Below are 22,010 nucleotides of genomic sequence, written 5' to 3' on the forward strand. Positions count from 1 at the left end.
TTGGGGATAATGATATGTAATCATGAAGTTCTTTTGAAACTTGGAAGTTTCTTATGGACAATTCAACTTTCTCCCACTATTATTATACATGATAAAATTTGTTATAAGATTTCAGCACACAGCTACTTTCTTGAAGTTCACAGGTAGAGGCTGTGGCAGGCAGAATAATGGTGCTCTCAAAATGCCCAGGTCCTAATCCCTGGAACCTGGGAATTTGTTACTTTACATGGCCAAAGGAACTTTGCAAATGTGATTAAACTAAGAATTTGAGATGGGCAGATTAGCCTGTATTATTCAGGTGGGTCCAGTGTAATCATAAGGGTCCTTGTAAGTGAAAGAGGGAGGAGGTAGGTCAGAGTCAGAGAGAGTTTTGAAGATGCTGTATCAATGTCTTTGAAGATGGAGGTAGGGGCCATGAATCAAGGAATGCAGGCAGCCTCTAGAAGCTGGAAATGGCAAGTGAACAAATTCTCCCCCAGAGCTTACAGAAGGGACCTGACTGCTGACACTTTAGCTCAGGGAAGTGATTTTGGATCTCTGACCACCAGAATTGAATAGTAATGAATCTGTGTTGTTTTAAGCCACTACATTGGTGGCAATTTAGAATTGCAGCAAAAAAAAAAAAGAAAAAGAAAAAGAAAAATTAAATAGATCCACAATAGGAAAAAAATAAAGGTGTAAATAGCCAACAAAGCTAAAAATAAATAAATAAGTAAATAAAGTTTCCTCAATTTTGCTTTAGAGATCCTGGTAGGCAGCCTCCAAGCTGGTCCCTGTATAGCCAAGGTTCTCTAGGGAAAGAGAACTGACAGAAGATATGTGTAAATAGTATGAGATTTTATGAAATTGTCTCACATGACCATGGGGATGCACAAGTATAGATTCTGTAGGGCAGGCTGCAAGCCAGGGACTCAAATGAAGTTCCTCATTGAATGCCCCAAGAGTTGCTAGCTGTCCAAAGTAGAGATGGGAATTCTCTCTCTGAATGCTGAAATCATTTCCCCTTCTAAGGCCTTCAACTGATTGGATGAGACATCACTCAAAGATGATGGCAATCTCCTCAGTTGATTGTAGATGTAACCAGTCACCCATGCAATCAACTCACTGATGATTAAAGTCCATGAAATGTCCTTGTATTAAAATTAGCTCAGTGCTTGCTTGACCAAACAACTGGGACCACTACCTGGCCGAGTTGGTATATTAGTCTAACCATCACAGTTCACTCCTTGTCAACTTGGCGGCCATACACATCACTAAACCATCTTTAGTCTCTGAAAAAAAAAATAATAACAGATATATATTTATTTCTTTTCTTCCCCCTGCCTAACAATACTCAGCTGTCCTGCATACAAACAGAAACACACTGAGTCCCTCCAGAATAGGGTGTGAGTCTTTGGGTAATATTCACTCTTTTTTTTTAAAGATATGTTAATTTAATTTAATTTAATTTATTCTCCCCCCCCCCCTTGTTGTTTGTGCTCACTGTCTGCCATCAGCTCTCTGCTGCAGCACAGGCCAACTTGCCTTCACCAGGAGACCCTGGGAATCAAACCCGGGACCTCCCATATGGAAGATGGGAGCCCAATCACCTGAGCCACATCTGCCTCCTAATATTCACTCTGAACTTGACATCGTTAAATACTATGATATGAAACTAATACAAATTATATCATATGATAAGGGGAAAGGATAGGAAAGAAAACAAAGATATTCATTTTACATACATATACTAACATAATCATAACAAAACAAGGAAGAAGTATTCATGACCATTACAGTCCTCATTTCTGTAACTGATCATATGGTAGAGGTAAGTATTTATCAATACCTTCTTCTTCTACCCAATCCATGTTCCCTCTACCCTCAGCAAGCACATCAGAAGCCCATGGTTCTTTGCCTGATGGAGTGACCCAAACTTTAATTCCTGAAAATTTGGGGCTATTATTAGTCCTGCCTGGATTGGATTGTTACAATTTTCCATTGCTTTTAGTCACAGGGCATGGTAGTACTAAGAAATGACCTAGGGGACCTCCTGTATTCCAGACAAACTCTTCTTTACCTCCATTGGTTAGGTGCAGTCCTATTTCCCCTTGACAGTCATGACCAATCACCCCAGACAGCACAGCTCTCTTCTTTGCCTGTTGGTTCAGAAGCATGAGAAGCTTAAAGTGGCCAGGTGGTAGCCTTAGCTTCTGGTTCAATGGAATCATTCTTGTGTTCCTTGGTGGAAGCACTCCTCTTCTTGGAACTAAGACCTGTAGACCATCAGAGCTTAAGATTGCAGGAACAGGAAGCAAAAATTTTTCTTGTGCCTCACTAGGGGTAATAGAGAGTGGTACTACTCCCATTTCTATCCCTTAATTCCTGGACCTATGAATCCTGCCTATGGGAAAAACAGAACCACAGAGTGGAAGCTGATTTAGAACATACCGAGTCTTCAGGAGAACTTTGCTCCAACCCTGCAAGATTTTTCTACCTAGTTGGCACCGTAATTGAGTATTCAAAAGCGCATTCCATCACTCAGTCAATCCATGTGCTTCGGGATGAGGGAGAACATGGCAAGACCAGTGAGTTTCATGAGCGTGTACACATTTCCACACATCATTTGCTGTGAAGGGGGTTCCTTGATAAGAAGTAATGCTTTGTGTAATACTATGGCAATGGATAAGATATTTGGTAAGTCCACGGATGGTAGTTTTGGAAGAAGAATTACGTGCAGGGAGGGCAAACACATATCCAGAGTATGTATCTATTCCAATTAGAACAAATTGCTGCTCCTTTCATGATGGAAGTGGTCCAGTGTAATCAACCTGCCACCAGGTAGCAGGCTGATCGCCTCGAGGAATGGTGCCATACTGGGGCTGAGTGTGGGTCTCTGCAGCTGGCAGATTGGGCACTCAGTGTGGCAGTAGCCCACTTGGCCTTAGTGAAGGGAAGTTCATGTTGCTGAGCCCATGCATAAGCTCTATCCCTACCCCATTATCACTTTGTTCATGAGCCCATTGGGTAATGATAGGAGTGGCTGGGGAAAGAGGCTAGCCACAGAATGGGTCATCTTATCCACTTGATTATTAAAATCTTCCTCTGCTGCAGTCACCTCTGGTGAGAATTCATTTGGGACACAAATATTTTCATGTTATTTGCCCACTCAGAAAGACCTAGCCACATATCTCTTCCCCAGACCTTTTTGTCACCAATTTTCCAATCATGTTCCTTCCACATCCCTGACCAGAAGCCAAACCATTCACAAAAGCTCATGAATCAGTGTACAAACACACCTCTGGCCACTTCTCCTTCCAAGCAAAATGAATTACTTGGTGCCTTGCTCGAAGTTATGTCCACTAGGAGAATTTGCCCTCACCACTGTCCTTCAGGGATATACGGGAAAGGGGAAGTAGTGCTGAAACTGTCTGCTTTTGCATGGTACCTGAGTATCATGCAGAACCATCTGTAAATCAGGCCCCAATTTTTTCTTCCTTGGTCAACTGATTGTGAGGAACTCCCTAAGAAGTCACATCTGTGAGCTGGGAAAGAAAAGGTAATGTGGAAGGAGTGGTGACCAGCGGCATTTGGGCCACTTCCTCATGTAACTTACTTGTGCCTTCAGGACCTGCTTGAGCTGGATCTCATATATACCACTTCCACTTTATGCTGGAGGGTTGCTGTGCACACCCAACTTTATGGTTTGGTCGATCAGATAATACCGACCTCATGATAGGCAACTCAGGTCTCATGGTAACTTGGCGGCCCATGGTTAAACATTCAGTCTCTACTAAGGCCCAGTAGGAGACCAAAACCTGTTTTTCAAAAAGAGAGTAGTTATCTGCAGAGGATTGCAGAGTTTTGCTCCAAGTCCTAAAGTTCTGCATTGTGATTCTCCTATAGATGCCTGCCAAAGTCTCCAGAAGGAATCTCTACTTGCCACTGACACCCCCAGCACGATTGGATCTGCTGGTTCATATGGCCCAAGTGGTAGTGCAGCTTGCACAGCAGCCTGGACCTGTCACAGAGCCTCCTCTTGTTCCAGTTCCCACTCAAAACTAGCAGCTTTTCTTGTCACTTGGTAAATTGGCTGGAGTAGCACACCCAAATGAAGAATATGTTGTCTCCAAAATCTGAAGACGTCAACTAAGCATTGCGCTTCTTTTTTGGAAGTAGGGTGGGGGGTGGGGGGCGGATGCAATAGCTTATCCTCCACTTAAGAAGGGTTATCTTGACATGCCTCACACCACTGGACACCTAGAAATTTTACCAAGGTGGAAGGCCCCTGTATTTTTGTCGGATTAATCTCCCATCCTCTCTCATGCAAATGCCTTTCCAAAAAATCTAGAATAATTGCTAGTTCTTGCTCACTAGATCCAAAAAGTATGATATCATTACTATAAGGGACCAGTATGTTGTCTTGTGGGAGGAGAGACAATCAAGGTTCCTGCAGACAATATTATGACATAGGGCTGGAGAGCTGATATACCCCTGAGGTAGGACAGTGAAGGTATATTGCTGTCCTTGCTAGCTGAAAGGAAACTGTTTCTGGTGGTCCTTACTAATGAGAATTGAGAATAAAAGCATTTGCTAAATCAATATCGACAGGTACCAAGGTATGTGTTGATTTCTTCAAGCAATAATACACATCTGGAATAACAGCTGCAATTGGAGTCACAACCTGCTTCTCTTTATAATAATCCTCCAAGATCCATCTGTTTTCTGCACAGACTAAAATGGGAGTTAAATGGGGAGACAAACAGGAGTTGAATGGGGATATGGTGGGAATTACCATCCCTGCATCTTTCAAATCCTTGATGGTAGCACTGATCTCAGCAATCACTCCAGGAATCTAGTATTGATTTGATTAAATTATTTTAATTTAATTTTTTAAAGAAATCAATTTTCTTGATACATATGAATAAAGCATAAACCTATCCAAAGCACATAATCAATGGTATTTAGTATAATCACATAGTTGTGCATTCATTTCAATTATTTTTGAGCATTTTCATTATTCCAGTATTAATAATAGTAATAATAAACAAAAATGAAACAAGCAAACAAAACTCATCTCCTCTCAATCTCTCTGTGCTTCCCCTACTGTACATAGCTACTATTCTGTTTCCTTTTCTTTAGCTTATTTGTATTTATATTTTATAAAAATAGTAATATATGCTATATCACCCATATTCATATTTTACATGAGGTTTCACTATGTTATAAGTCCCATGTTATATTTTTTAGCTCTCCCTGTAGTAATATAAATGTGCTTAGGTTTTCCCTTACAATCACTGTCATACCTATATAATAGCTCTGCCAATCGCAAGCACTGTGATGTGTTCTCACTATTTTCATTCATTTGCAAAGATTTACAAACAATCTTTCAACAAATTCTGCACAGATTAACTATCAGTTTTCCATTCCCTACCCTCCTTCTATTTTCTGGTGACTTATATTCTAATTATTAATTCCATGAGTTTACATAATATATTTAGTTCATAATAGCACTATCATACAGTATTTGTCCTTTTGTTTCTGGTTTTAGCATAATGTCCTCCAGGTTCATCCATATTGTCATATACTTCATGACTTTATTTCTTCTTACCAATGCAAAACATTCCATCATGTGTGTACTCCACAATTTGTTTATCCATTCACCTGTTGATGGGCATCTGGGTTGTTTCCAACTTTTAACTGTAATAGTAAATGATACTGCTATGAACATTGGTGTGCAGATGTCTATTCATCTCACTGCTCTCAGTTCTTCTGGGTATATACCTAACAATGGTATTGCCAGGTCACATGGTAAGTCTATATTCAACTTCCTTAGGAACTGCCAAACAGTCCTCCACAGTGGCTGTATTCCACATTCCCACCAACAGTGAGTAAGTGTTCCTATCTCTCCATCCTCTTCAACATGTAGAGTTTCTCGTTTTTTAAACAGTGGTCATTCTAATAGGTGTGAAGTGATAATGAAAAACAGTTATTGTCCATGTAATTTTCAGACCAGCCAGCAGATGGCTTTTGTCGGCACACCTTTCCACAGAGGTGTTTCAAACTCCATTTTCCTGTGTGTTGGTCTGGTCAAAGCTGAGAGTCAAAGCGGGCTCTGCTGGCTGAATTCACTGAAGAAAGCCTCCTAACTCACCCTCCCTTTTCCCTTGTAACAGCTGACAGGAAAGAAGATGTCTGTTTCCCTCTCAGTCAGCTGCAGTGAGCTCAGGGTTTTACTCCAACTAAATATCTTAGGGGTGGGAGAGGGGAACTCTACCCAGCTAGCATGGGGGTTTGGTAACTCACATTTGTAGATTCAGACTCTTTGTATTTTTGTCTCTTACCTTCCTGGGACTTGTGAAGCACAGTCCCGGTCTGCTGAACCCCAAAGCAGGTCCTTCAGACAGCTTTTGTCTCTTTCTCCATTCTTTTTGTGAGAGTTGAGCCCTGCCTGTCTAACCTGATGCCATCTTCCATTAATTTCCCCATTATTGCATTTTATTTACTGTTTTGCTAGGTAAGGGCAGTTCTAGTGATTTCCACTTGGCCTCTCCTACTATAAAAGCTTTCACTGCACAAGTCAGGTATCCTGCCAGTTGCTGAGTATGTCTATTCCAACTATGCATTCTGGAACTAGGGAAATAACCATAGAATGGATCTGGGATCCACTGGACCCACTGTGAGATGGGCCTGAGCTAAAACTTCATCAACCACCTGACCTCCATAAGCCTCTACTCTGACTGTTGGACCATAGTGATGTTTTGGGTCTCTTGGAATTAGTGTCACTTCTGAACTATTGTCTAATAATCCCTGAAATGTCTGGTCATTTCCTTTTTCCCAAATGCACTATTACACTGGTAAATGACCATAGGTCTCTTTGTGAACAAGCTTAACATATAAATTTGTGGCAGTGTAACAGGATTTTTCCCCAAGGGGAATTGGCCTTTCCCACATTCAATGGGCTCTGGGTCTGTAAACTATCTCAAGTCTGGGAATTGATTAAAGGTTCATGCCTCTCTGTTTCTGTAATTTAAGTTAGGGTTTTGTTCACTCAATATAGAAGTCTTCTGCATATACAGATCAAGTAGGAAAATTTAGTAGACTGCTGTGCCATTTTAAATCTCAGTACCCCATGGTCTATTAGTTAACCTCATAGGTTTATGCAACTCAGACTCTTTTGATTGCTGCTTTGAGTTTGTCTTTCATTTTGTTAGCCATGCCCATCTTGTCTTTGGCAATTAAGTGCTGCTACTTGGCTTCTGCTAGCCCAAGATCCTATCATCCCCATAGTGTTTAAGGATTCTAGTTCTATAACAGCAGTTCCTACAATAATATCTGACCTACAAAGAAGATTATCCTCAAAGCTCTTCAGGGAAGATAGAGTTAGTCTCACAAATACATTCTTCACAGTCCTGGTGAAAGGTGTGTCCTTTGGACATTCCTGAGGAGTGTGGGCAGGTCTTAAATTGTAAATCCATTATAGTATTCCAATCTCTCTAAACCTTTGGATCCCCTCGTCTACAATATACCAGGGTAAATCAGGTAATCTTGACCTCAGGCATTGTAGGTCATCTTTTAGTCCATGTTTCAACCAGCCACCTGATCAAATTGTTACAGCCCTTTCTAAACCCTCGATCTACAACACTAAATCCAGAATCTCTGCTTAGTAGGACCATATCAATAAATTCAGCTCCATCTAACTTTATGTTCCTTTCTCTATTATCCCAAACTCTTAATATCCATTCCCATACCTATTCCCCTCATTTCCACCTATATAAGTTGGAAACCTCATGCAGTTCTTTCAGAGTATAGTGTACTTCCTCATGGATCACACTTTGTACTTCATCTTTTGGGGTTTGCTTTGACTCAGTCTAGTTATAGGTCAGAAAGAGATTTGGGGTGGTGGGGATGGCTAAGGAGAAGCATTAGAAAAGTCTTGCAGGTCAATTACTTTAGGGCACTCCCTTGCAGTTTTGTTGGGTGAGACAGGTCTAATCTCTTCAGGTGGAGCTTAGATTCATCAGGCAGGGTGGAGGTTAGGTAATAGTTTCCTTGGGGCAGGGAGGAAGTTAGGACTACTTCGGGCAGGCTGGAGTTTGGGTAGTGCAGGATTGAGGTAGGGTGGTTTTCTCTTCAGGGTGGGGAAGAGATCAGGATTCCTTGGGACAGGCTAGAAGTTGGGTGGTGCAAGCTTGACACAGGTGGTCTCCTCAGGACTGAACTTTACAGGTTTATCTGGTAAAGTCTCAGCAAAATTTAGGGTTTCAATGTTCCCACTGCCATCATCATCAACCCATATATCTCCATCCCAATCCTCAAGATTCTACTCCTTTCCAATCAATGCACTTACTTAAACAACTGACACCCTGCAAGGCATTTTAGTTTCCTTAGTAACTCTGCTACTTGTACAATAAGAATCTGAGTCTGTTTTTCAGAGATCTTAAGTTTGTGGCTGTACAGAGCAAGACTTTCTTTCATAGGATACATAGAAACTTTCACATCATTTATGTGCTTAAGTTGCAAATTTGAAGCCTTCAGCTCATCCATTTCTTTTGTAACTGTATTCAGTATATTTAGGAACAGCCAGCCAATCTGTACCTTTTAACTCCACAAAACTCTTTTAAAGTATTAGGAACACTCTCACCCAGATCTTTGCCTCTAATAAGCATGGACAGAGTCATATTCAGTGGTGATATTTTCCATATCTCTATTGCCAACTCATGTCATGAACTATCATTGGCCTCTTGATTTTTGGAAAGGGAGTCATTAGTGCCCTGGAATCTAATGAAAATAGAGAGTCAATTTAAAAAATCCCAGAAACAATGAGAAATCTCATTTTTAAGATTCTACTTCCCAAGAACTATTCCTGGTACCAAGCTGTATTAGTCAGGAATCTCTAGGGAAACATAATTGACATGAGATATCTGTAAGCAGTATGAGATTTTATGAAATCGTTTCACACAACTGTGTAGATGCACAAGTACAAATTCTGTAGGGCAGGCTGCAAGCATGGGACTCAGATAAAGGTCCTCATTGAATTCCTCCCAGAGACACTGGCATCTCTGAATACTTGACCAGGGCTGAAGGATTCACTTCCAAGCCCATTCATTTAGCTCTTGGCAGATGGGAGAGAAGGGGACTCTCTCTCTGAGTGCTGAAATCACTTCTCCTTTTAAGACCTTCAACTAATTGGATGAGACATCACTCATTGATGAAAGCAATCTCCTCAGTTGATTGTAAATGTAACCAGCTACCTATGCAATCAAATCACTGATGATTAAAGTCCATGAAATGCCCTTGTATTAGAATTAGCCCAGTATTTGCTTGACCAAACAAATGGGCACCATTAGCTGGCCGAGTTGACACATTAGCCTAAACATCACTTTCCCCCATGATTTCTGCCTCCTGGTATTCACATTCTTATATACTTCCCTCCTGTTGAGTGTGTTCTAGAATTAGTGATTTTTCCCTGATGAATAAAGTAGAAATGACAGTGTATGTATTTGAGGCTAGGCTGTAAAAGATAGTGTGGCACCTCTCTCACTCTCTCTCTCTCTGATTACTTGCTCTGGGAGAAGCCATGCTGTGTTTCACTATTGAAGTGGCCACATGGTGAGTAACTCCTCACTCTCCCATCTGCCAAGAGCTAAATGAATGAGCTTGGAAGTGAATCCTTCAGCCCTGGTCAAGTATTCAGAGACTGCAGCTGACAGCTTGACTGCAGCAACCTCTAAGCCAGAACAACACGGCTGAGCTACTCCCAGATTCCTGACCTTCAGAAATTCCAAATAAATATTTGTCATTTTAAGCTGCTAAGTTTTGAGTTAATTTGTTAGGTAATAATTGATAACTAATACACAGACAAATCCAATACGACAGAGATGGTAAGTTCTATAGGAAAAAAAACCGCCTATTGCAAGGTAGATAGAAAAGCAGTTTCTAAGATCAAACTACATTTTTTTGAGAATCAAGAGAAAGATGTACATATTTGATTGTTTTAACAAATGTACTACCATATTAGGACATGGCAGATATCAGAGGTTAAATCAAGTCAAATGATCTTGAATCCTGGGAGTTAATTAAGCAATCACCAAATATTCATTGCCTAGCCACTTTGTATTCATGATTGAGAGATTATGTATGTATAAAATATAGTTTTATTTTTTCACGGAATTTCTGCTCTATGTGGGGAGATAAAATATAAAAGGAGACCATATGATAATAGGTAATTTAAGTGCAAAAGTGCCTTAAAATTTTGTGTGAAAAGGATATGAGTGATGGTTGGAGTTGCCACAAGATGTCTCACTGTGGAAGTGGAATTTAAACTGGGTCTTGAAGGATGGATAGGATGTGGGGAGCCAGTGCTTATTTACCTTGATTCTTCTGTAAAATCCATCTGCGCAAAGAACCGAAGTCCACTGATCAATAAAAAACAACTCCAGGCTTTTGGGCCCTATTTATTGCTGAAATGTCAAGGCCTTCTTTTCTTTCTCCCATGTACCAGAATCTGACCTTGGAATTTGTTTTCCATTTTCAACCCAACTCCTCACCCTCCCATCTGACAACAGTTTTGGCTCCTCCAAGACTAATCTTGACCTTTTCTTGCAACCCTGATTCTGCACTCACTGCTACATTTCCAGTTTACTTTAGAATCTCTCAGCATAGAGAGCTTGATATTGAGATGTGTTAGCTAGTTTTAATCTATACCATCCTGGTTTTTAGTTAGCATTTGAAGTACCCTAATCAGAAATACACACTCCAGAGATGGTTAATTGGCATTTGAAGGACTCTAATCAGAAGCCCGCATTTCAAAGAGGAAGCTACTAGTTGCTAAAACTATATTTCCTTATTATTCCCAACATCTTTGAACAGTGTAGAATATAGGGTTCCAGTAGCCTATACCCTTCTAAATGGTGCACATCTAAGTAGTTCTGTACCATGAAGATACTTGTGAGGGGATTTTTTATCTGGGGTTAACTCACTCCTGCTGCTAGAATATTAACACATCAGTCTCAAGTGAACAATTCAAGCAATGTTAGTTAGGGTGAACAACGATACTGCTTTGCCCAGGAGAAGGGGGTTCTTAGGGCTTGGGACTTTCAGTGCTAAAACCAGGAAAGTTCTGGGCAAATTGAGATGAGTGGCCACACTTTGTAAGGTTCTGTCAGAACATAAAAGGACAGAGGGTGAAAACTTCATGGACTTTATAAAATAGTTTGCTTAACTGATTCTGTACATGCTAGCTAAATAAAAGTTTGCCTGTGTGGCAGATTTTTCCTGAGATATGCTTTCAGGATAGCCTTCAACCTGGTAGCAAAGCAGAAGACTAGACCATCATTTAATTTTACATATAAGAGGCTTCCAACATCTTCTAAAAAGAGCCTAATCATTGACTGAGGTCAGTTCCCAGGCTCACCCTCAGACTCCATTCTTGTCCCTGGTTACCTCTACTTGCCCCTCATGGCCAGTTTACACAGCAACCTCTAGCGACCTTAAGCCCTTCCTCAATGGAGCTAATAGGATAGCTGAATGCTATACTGAGAGTCAGGAACCCTAGGTTCCAAGACTAAATCTCCCACCAGCTTTCTGGCCTTGGGCAAGTCATTTGGATTTGCTGAATCTCTCTTACCTCCTCTGTAAAGTGAGGAAAATAGCAGCTCCCTGACTATCCCCAAGGGGTGGTTGTTAGAATCAAATTAAATAAATACTCAGGCAATGTAGTCTTTTGATATTGAACATGAATTGCTTTAAATAGTATTTGATGCCTTTACACTGATGCTGAGGTGCTTTTCCCTTTGTATCTCATAGGGGGCTTTAGCTCTGTAGGCTGGAGTTTCCTTTCCAGTCCAGATTCTGAGGAATAGATAACTCTTCCCACCAGGTTGAGTTTATTTTTTTGATTTTTTTTTTGTCTTTTTTTTTAATGTTCCATTAAAAAAATATGAGGTCCCCATATACCTCCCACCCCCCTCACCCCACTCCTCCCCCCATAACAATAACCTCCTCCATCATCATGAGACATTCATTGCATTTGGTGAATACGTCTCTGAGCACCACAGGTTGAGTTTAAAACATCCATTGCGGGAAGCAGATTTGGCCCAGTGGTTAGGGCGTCCGTCTACCACGTGGGAGGTCCGCGGTTCAAACCCCGGTCCTCCTTGACCTGTGTGGAGCTGGCCCAGGTGCAGTGCTGATGCGTGCAAAGAGTGCCCTGACATGCAGGGGTGTCCCCCGCATAGGGGAGCCCCATGCGCAAGGAGTGTGCCCCGTAAGGAGAGCCGCCCAGTGTGAAAGAAAGTGCAGTCTGCCCAGGAATGGTGCTGCACACATGGAATGCTGACACAACAAGATGACGCAACAAAAAGAAACACAGATTCCCGTGCCGCTGACAACAATAGAAGCGGACAAAAAAGAACATGCAGCCAATAGACACAGAGAACAGACAATGGGGGCAGGGGCAGGGGAAGGGGAGAAAAATAAATAAATAAATAAATATATCTTAAAAAAAAAAAAACATCCATTGCCTCACTGCAGAGTACAAGGGGGGACCAACCAGCAGAGATAACAGAGACTAACAAGCAGGATATGCTAAAATGCAGTGGACACTGTTGAGTGAATCCCAAGCAGTCATCCATTCCTGCTTTCTAACAGGAACCAGTCAGTATGGTATTGAGTGGTCTTGAGCTAACTCCCAAATCCAGGAGTGGCTCTTATTAGCCTAGGAAAATTAACATAATCCCATCTCCCTTGTTACAGAGATGAGATTCTGACTTGGACTCATGTTCTAAATTGGCTTAGAAAGGAGCCCAGAATGTTTGTCTAATTTGGGGAATGAAAGTTCTTTTTTTCCAGGGGCTGTGAAAGAAGTGTGTAGCCCCAGAAGATTCTGGTAGCCACATTGTTTCCTGGAAGGAATCATCTTGAGTGCAAAGCCAATACATGGAGGAAAATAGCAAGAAATTAGCCTGTAGTCCTGATGACACTGTGAACTTCTGAGCAAATTGTGCCCGAAGTCTTTCCTACCACTGGACTTCTCAGATATAGAAGTCATTACTATATCTATAGTGTTTAAGCCAGTTTGTGTTGGATTTTCTTTACTTGAGACAGAAAGTATCCTGATAGAAGTATATTGGTAAAAAAAAAAGTCCAATAAATAAACTTGCAAATCAGTGCCCCTGAATTTTCCAGAGTCTCCTAGAAGGAGTATACCTTTCAGAGCAATAAACCCAGAACATTTGAAGGAGAATGAGCAAAGCTTAAGGACTTTTCTGTGACTGTCGACATGGGGCATGCAGTGATAATTAAATGCATAGGAGATAGAACAGTCCACACATAAGATTGTCAAGATCCGAGAGAGGAACAGTCCAGGCAGAGCCAGAGCAGCCAACTCCCTTAACTATATTAAAAGAAATAGAAGAACTCAGGGCTCCACTGTATTAGCAACCAATTACCTTTCTTCCCCTTCTTCTCTTCATCTCATCTCTGCATAGCTTCTATTCATTTGTATTCATGATCTTTTACCATATAACAAAATATCCCAAAACTTAGTTGCAAAATAAAGCCCACAACATTCATCATGTATCTTTCCAACTTCTGTGGTCAGGCATCCATGGGTAGCTTGGCTGGGCAGCTCTGTTTCAGAGTTCTTTCATGTGGTTGCCATCAGATCTTGCCCAGGTGGAAGTCCTCTGAAGACTTGACTGGCGTTGGGGTCTCTGTTTTCACTGTAGCTCTCTGGCCTGACATCAGGTTGGTGCTGGTTGTTGGGAGAAAACTTCAAACCTCATTTGCTCTCTATGCAGGCATTTCCACTGGGATGCCTGAGTGTCCTCACAATATCCTGGCTGGCTTCTGTCAGAATGAATGATCCCAAAGGCCCAGGCTGAAGCTGCAATGCCTTTTATGTCCTAGTCTTGGCAGTCTCACTCTCTCAATTTTGTAGTATTCTATTTGCCTCACAAGTCAGCTCTGATTCACTGGGGGAGAGACTGTAGGAAAAAACAAGGGTCCCTGGAGACCCATCTTGGAGACCACTACTACACCATTCATGTACCTACTCATCCATCCCTAAGTTAACGAAGTATTAAAATATATCATATTTTTCAAAAATAAGATGCACCAGTCATTTAATTATACAATTCTAGGTTGGGTTTCTTTTGGCATTAATTCATCAAGATCAATATTTATTGCTCTCCTAGTATGATCCAGATACTGTTCTAGGTACTGGAAATATAATAGTGAGCAAAATAGAAAAATCCTTTATGTTCTGGATGGAGAATAAAGAGAAAAAAATACCACATCATCATAAGTGCTACCACTGAATTTTATACTTGAAAGTAGTTAATATGGGAAAATATGAATTGTATATATGATAAAACAATAAAAAGTTGCTGGCATAAAAAAAAAAAAAAAGAAAAATAAAGCAGAAAGGAGGCTATAAATGTCTCTGGAAGCTGTAGTTTTAAGTAGGGTGTTGCTCTGGCTAGGGTGCAGGAGGGCTCTCCCTCTTTCTTTCAGTGACACAGTATGTTGAAATGTTTTGTATGTTCACATTTTTAGTTTTGAAAGTTGCTACTAGAAAGTGTCCAAGTTCTTGCTTGAAAATTTAGTAAAGTGAAGAAAGAAGTGGAAAAACAATTATAACTAAGGTAAAAATAATCCAATTTAAAGATTATTCATAACCTTGGTATCCAGAAACAATGGCATTTTGTTACTTGGCATTAATTCACTAATTTAAAAATATTTTTGAGCCTCCATTATGTGCTAGACGCAGAGTTTAGGAGGAAGTACATTCCAGACAGGGCATAGCAACTGCAAACTATCTGAGCAGGAACAGGTCCCCTGCTGAGAGGCAGAGAGGAAGCAGACCATTAGCATGGAGGCAGAGGAGGCAGGAACAAGCCAGGTGATAGGAGATGAGCCCAGAGATACTGGGATAGGCGATGCCATGTGCAGTGCTCCCCAAACTTCTTAAAACTAAGGAATCTTCCCGAGTACGTGTTGAATGCCCCTATTTCTATGACTCGTCTTAGAACTATATAATCAGATTCTACAGGAAAGGGTCATGGGAATCTTTTATCCCAATGATGCAGGATCAGGTAGGCCATGGTGAGTTATTTGAATTTTATCACTATGGCAATGGGAAGGCAGTGGAGAGCGTGAGTGTGAGTGTGTGTGTGTGTGTGTGGTTGTTTTGATCTGATTTAAACTTTCTCCACACATCACTCTGACAAAAAATGGGCAAGGATGGGTACAGAGTGACTAGTTAGCAGGATGTGTTATAGTAGTTTATAAGGGAAAGAAAGGAAAAAGGATAAAGTGGAGAGAATGGTTGCTATCTTATAGGTCTGTTGTACTGATTAAGTGAGGCAATATTTGTACAGTGATTAGCATGCTCTTTGCACAAAATGAATATTGCTTATTACTATCATAGTTTTTCTTTGCCAAATATCTATCCAATTGTGCTAGCACCATCTGTGAATCATCTTTTCCCATTCATCTGCGATGCTGCCTTTGTCATTTTAAAATTTCTTATATGGACTTGGTCTTTCTATGATATCTCCTTTTCCATTGGTAACTTTGTGTATTTTTTTTTAACTGAACTCCTTGCATTGTATCTTTTAAATTAGATTTGTTCTCTCAGGCTTTTATACTCATTCTCTTTAGGAACTTGAGATAAGTGTCACAGGACTACAATAAAGGGCATCGAAGGGCATTTGAGTCACATCCAACATTACAGTAGTCAAGTGTTTTTCATCTATTTAGCATTTTGGACTAGGTGTTTACTGTTTTGACCTAGAATGCCCTTGTTATATGGTAAACCATAATTTTCTCAAAGACTGCATGGGAATCACACTTTCTGATTTTACCCACCATGAGCAAGTTACTTAGCTCAGGAGTGAGCACAGGCACCTGTATTAGTCAGCCAAAGGGGTGTTGATGAGAAAAACCATAAGTTGGTTGGTTTTTATAGAGGGTATTTATTTGGGGTAGGAGCTTACAGATACCAGGTCATAAGCATAAGTTACTTCCCTCACCAAAGTCTATTTTCATGTGTTGGAGCAAGATGGCTGCCAACAACTGTGAGGATTCAGGCTTCCTGGGTTCCTCCCTTCCAGGATCTTGCTTCTTTCTGGGTTCAAGACTACTTTTTTCCCAGGGCTTGCTTCTTCCTGGGCTCAGCGTTCCTCTCTTCTTGGGGCTTGCTTCTCTTTCCTCTGTGATCTTACTTCCTGGGGCTCCAGCTCAAGGCTTCAGCATCAAGCTCCAACATCAGAAACTCCAACATCAAAAACCTCACAATTCTGTTCTTTGCCATGCCTTTTATCTGTGAGTCCCCACCCACCAAGGGGTGAAGTCTCAATGCCCTAATGATGTGGCCCAATCAAAGCCCTAATAATAGCTTAATCACACCCAGGTACAGACCACATTATAAACATAATCCAATATCTATTTTTGGAATTCATAAAAATCAATATCTTAATCAGACTGCTACAGCATCTGTTTCACCCATAGCCTTGTTGTTCATTGCCATATAAGCACTCACAATCAAGATGTAGACAGACTGCAGTGATTTATAAAATAGTGAGACTTTCTTGGGACACAGTATCATGGGTTTTAATAGATTGCATTAAAACATGGTCCTTCTCTTTGGCAACTAGCCTGGGTTTCAGGACATAGTTCAGTTTAAGCACCTTAACTTACTCCTGTCAAAAGGAATTTGTTGCCTATTTCAGGCACTGTGGGAGACTTTAGCGTACGACCTTTGTCAACCATTCTGTACAAGAATCACATTCCTGAAACCCCATCATAAGCCAATATTCTCATTGCTCCTTGCAGGGATAATTGTGTCTTAGTAAAAACTTGTCTACTAAAAAACTGCCCAACAATAATTCATTCACATTACACAACACACTAAATACTACATACTTTATTTACTGTGGCAAGGTGATGAGAAGTCTGGTCTTTCAAAGCTCTTCAAATTGTACCAAAGGATTATCTATTTTACCTCTAAATTAAAACTCAAAAACTTATCACCAGCAGACCCAAGATGTAAAACAGAGTTCAGGGTGTAATTAAAATCAGAGTTATCTAGAGAGTTTGGCTTTAATAATTTCTCGAAATCAACTATATGGTAAAAACATATTTGCAAGGAATGTTTTGTGTCAGAGAGAGAGAGAGAGAGAAAGAAATAGAATATTTGCATTAGTGATGAGCACAGCAAGAACTATAGGATTTTAGGAATTTCACAGAGACCATCTTAGGCTCCTGGAAATTCCTCTTTATCTTCTAATATGCTCACAGAAGTCCTTCCACTGCCCCAAGAACTGCTTCTATATCTTTCTTTCACTTTTCTTCTACTTCCCATCCCTCTTTTTCCTCCTTTTTCCTCTCTTCCTTCTTCTTCCACCTTCCCCATTTCTTCCTCTTTCTTTTCTTTATTTCTCTTCCCCCAAGTCCATCCTAAAGAGTAGGGCACAAACTCCTCATTTCTATGCCCATTTCACTGGCCTTGAAATAAAACCACCCTTTATATTCCAAGGCCTTCCTAAAACACATTTTTTTTTTCCAAATTTTATACAGACTAGCACATTCTTTGTTCAGCAACCTACTGCTGAACTGGAAAGGTCCCTAGCTGCTTCCACTCTGCCACCTCCATTCATCCCTGGGCTTTCTCCTCCCTGGTGGTGTAGCCTTATGTCCTGATGGATACCCTGGTGAACCAGTGAAGACATCTACACAATTTCTAGCATATATTTGGCTGAAGTCATTTTTTTTAGATTATGCCCACAGCATTGACCTTGAAGCCATTCAAATTCTCTCTATATCCTACTTGTATAGAAATCCTAATAGCAGCATCTTAATTGAGCATCACAAACATAATTAGCAGTCTTTAGGATAAACATGCTAATTGTGCTGTCTTCTCCTTGGAATAAATAAACTACAGATTTTCCTGATTATAAAAGAAAGATGAAAAGGGAAAAAAATCTCATTTGTAGACAAATGCTCTTGTGAAATTCTTTGTGGTGGGAATTGGGAATCAGTAAGGGAGGAGGGACACATGTATCTTTCATGTCCCTGTTAAATTTCTCATTCTAAAACTCAATATCTTAATGATGTCAGAAACAAAAGGAAGAGAAAAATACAGTAAGAAAACAATGTTATCCCTTTCTCTGAATTAGGAAGCCTTAGAAGTTATATATAAATTTTTGGAGTTGTCCATAGGATGGCTTTTTACCTTTGCTGGAAAAATTCCAATGATTTCCCTACTTCGAGAAACTTATGCTCATTAACACTGTTCATTTTGGTATAAATTAAGCCACGAAAGAATTCTTAGTACTACTGTCATATTCCTCAAGCAATAAGGCTGGCATTGATGTGTGTGTTTAATAGATGCACACCCGACACACAAACACACATCAATTATTCCATCAAAGTCATTCAGCTACCTCAGAATATCTTCTCTGTATCGCCTATGCTCCATTATTAAATCCCTTGCCTGGGTAAAATGGACCTTCAAACCAACTGGTATTTGATTGCATGTCACCCCTTGGCTTTTAAAGCAAGTTTAGCATTATTGATTTATTTTTTAAAATAACCTCACTTCCCTGGTTTTCCTACTAAATCACCATGTGCATAAGTAATGTAAGTGGATTACAGGAAACATTAATACTATGGAGTGTTATAAGCCACAGCATGTTTAGGCACAAGATCAAGAGAGGTTAGGGAAGGTTAATGCAGCAAAATCACTATTGCGTCTGTATAACCATTATCCAGAAGAAAACCACAGCTTCTCCATGAACCTCCAAATGGCAAATAAACTAAAAGTTAAATGACTTGCCAGGAGAATTCCTCACTGATGCCTTTTATCCTCCATAATATTAAATTAATGATACAGTACATTGCATTACAAGATAGCCCAAACCTTTAGAAATGTAATTCACAATGACTTTAAGAGTTGATAATTATGGGTATATGATAGTCACTAGATGAAATAGTTCCCATGAGCCCCAGATTAGCACAGGCATATCCAATACAGTGATGTCATTAACATCATTTCTCTTCACTGAACTGACAGAGTACATGACTTTCACCTTCAGAACACCTGTTCTTATAAATGCAGGAAACTTGTTCAAGTATTTCAGGAGGCCAAATGACCCACATATTTATTCTTAAGTAAACCTCATTTTGTGTTCTCAATTCATGATTTTTACTGAATTATTGACAATCCCCCAGACATTTCCCAAGCAACACCAACACCACCATTTAATTCATCTCTATTTCCAGGTACCCCAAATGATGTCTGGACCATATACTGGACCAAATACTCAATGTATGCTAGTTGAAATAAAACTCTTTAGTCCATCCATGTGCCAATTAAGCCCTGAATTTCAGCAGAGTTACAACACCAACTTTCCAGTTCATTGGACTCACCTAGGACAACTAACAAGGAGATGATGGACAACGCCCATCCCAAGGAACAGAGAGTGTCTGCAACTGCAAGCAAGGCAGCCCATCCATCTGCTCAATGGGGTCTAAGTCCCCTCTCAATTAGAAGCAGAGTGGGCATCACCATCCCCAAATCCTCAAGATTGGGGAATGAACAATGGACTAAAGTAGACTTATTATTCTACAATAGACCTATTATTATTTTAGCAATGGAAGAACTCTTATCATTGGTGTAAAGGCAGTGGCCACCAGAGGTTCTGAGGGATGGGAGAGGGAAGAATAGTTATAATATGGGGCCATTTTCAAGACACTGGATATGTCCTGCATGACATTGCAGTGACAGATACAAACTATTGTATATTTTGTCATAACTTACAAAATTGTGTGAGACAAAGTGTAAACTATAATGTAAGCTATAATCTATGGTTAGTAGCAATGCTACAATATGAGTTCATCAGTTATAACAAATGTACCACACTAATGAAGGATGTTAATGTGGAAAGCATGGGAATGGGAGGGAGTGGGGCATATGGAATCCCTTATATTTTTAATGTAACATTTATGTAATCTAAAGCTTCTTTAGAAATAAAAAATTAATTAGAAATAAAAAATTAATTATTAAAAAATAAAATATAGTTCAGAGATGTACCCTCCCAAATCAGTGAATGGATCTTCAATGCCGAGTAAAGTGTCCTATATATAGTAGGTTAAAAAAATAAAGAAAAGGAAAAGAAGCTTATTGAATTTAATTGCAATTTGGGCATAGAGAGGTTGCCAAATGCAAATACAGTTTCACTGAATCAAAAGTCAATGCATTTGATTATATTTTTTGGAAAAAATGCAATCACAGTCATTTAGCTACTGATTTGTACTTTTAATGTGGACCCTCCTATTGCAATTTTAAACTTGAGAGGGACACAGCCCAAACAGGGCATCAATCTATGTATTTCAACAATGATATCTCACAACTTGGGAACCTCTGGCCTGGGTCACATACACTAAAAATAAGCAATGGGAATATTGCATCTCCTCGTTAATAAAAGGTAATGCTTTTTCAGCAATACTAGGTACATTACTCATCAATTACTCCCAGACCATCTTATTTACTCCAGTGAGAGAAGACTACCCTTTCCCTAAACCACCTCCACCTTTTCAACTATGTCTTCATCTATTACAATTTGATTCTTGTGACCAGATTATCTTCAATTAGTGCAAATAAATAGAAACTGAGGCCTATTTGCTTAGAACAAATTATCGCAGAAGACAATAGACTCAGTTCAGGATATGATCCACTGTAACTTTAACCCCCTCCTAAAACAATTTTTAAATTCAAATATGTATTAAACAGTTTCTATGTACCATGTACTGTACTATTCAGAGAGGATACAAAAAAGGTCTCTGATGTAAAGGGTCTTATAATCAAGAAGAAGTAAACAGATAATAAGTAACAAAGACAAATATCAAAGGCTAAGAATTGCTGAAATAAATAACCACTGTGATCCAGTGATAACCATTCACCATTAATTTTTCAAGCATCAAACAAAGGAGAGCATCAGCATCAAATAAAGTTAATACTTACCACCACAATTACATTTGCTGCAGGGATTGGAAGATTTTCCACTTCAAGATCTTGACTAGCCATGGCCAACAGATTGAGAGATGGGTCATATGCAGGTCTAGGAAATGCTGAATTAACAATTTGGTTGTGTTTGCTTATTTGAGTTTGGGAAGAGGAATGGTATTTATGCTTATATATCTTCTGTGGGGTTATATCCAGGCTCTTCTCAATACTTTGTGAATGGTGATAAATGAATACTGGTTTCCCACTCTTCTGATGAATTGCAAAAACATGATCATCATTTCCTGAAAAGCACCCTGAAAGAGGGAAGAAGCAGAAATAGAAGTCAAAGACATTATTCAGCAAAATTGGTGGTAACGTCTGATAAAGAGAATTATCCTTTCTTAAGAGGCGTTAAGACTTGTGAAGAATTTAGGTCATTAGGCTCCATCCTTTTTCCTGGTTTCATCATCCCAAATAGCTAAACATGCCTGGTGGTGTAGAGGCCTATCAGAGGCTGTGGGTGGAGAGAAGTAGACACAGCTTGAAAAAGTCCTCACTTCTCAGGCATTCTAATATCTCCTTAGTCAGGAATACTCTCCTTTATTGAAACCCACAGTTCCCATACCCTGCTGGGCTTCCATTTCTGCATGTTCAATCTTCTCCTCAAATGTTAAACATTTTTATCATATTCAAGCTCCTTCTATTCCTTTTAACCAATAGCATTATATACAATTCTTATTTGTACTTATTCTGCTTGTATTATGGTTAATTATGTATACTTTGAAAAATATTTTAGAAAGAAATCTTGAGATATGCACTGTTGTAGCAACTACCAGTTGTCCAACAATATCCCTTCTCTCCTTTTTACTAAGTAATATGGCCACTCAAATAAGATGACATTTTCTAGCCTCCCCTGCAGCTAAGGGTTGCCAGTTTTTAAAAAAAATATTTAATTTCTCTCCTCTTCCCTCCTCCCTGCCCTGTTGTCTGCTTTCTGTATGCATTTGCTGTGTGTTCTTCT

General features: G+C 39.8%; 1 protein-coding gene across 3 annotated transcripts in view; it reads right to left on the minus strand.

Moving 5' to 3' along the window:
* The window catches only part of PTPRR (protein tyrosine phosphatase receptor type R), a 292,671-nt gene that overhangs the window by 236,958 nt on the left and 33,703 nt on the right, over positions 1–22,010 (minus strand). For all 3 annotated transcript variants that reach the window (XM_004457451.4, XM_071218951.1, XM_004457452.4), the window contains exon 2: positions 21,008–21,303. In XM_004457451.4, the coding sequence (XP_004457508.2) occupies positions 21,008–21,303 (296 nt within the window). The remainder of the gene's footprint in view (positions 1–21,007; positions 21,304–22,010) is intronic.

This window comes from Dasypus novemcinctus, chromosome 12 (genome assembly GCF_030445035.2).
Source record: "Dasypus novemcinctus isolate mDasNov1 chromosome 12, mDasNov1.1.hap2, whole genome shotgun sequence".
In the NCBI taxonomy this organism is placed as follows: Eukaryota; Metazoa; Chordata; class Mammalia; order Cingulata; family Dasypodidae; genus Dasypus; species Dasypus novemcinctus.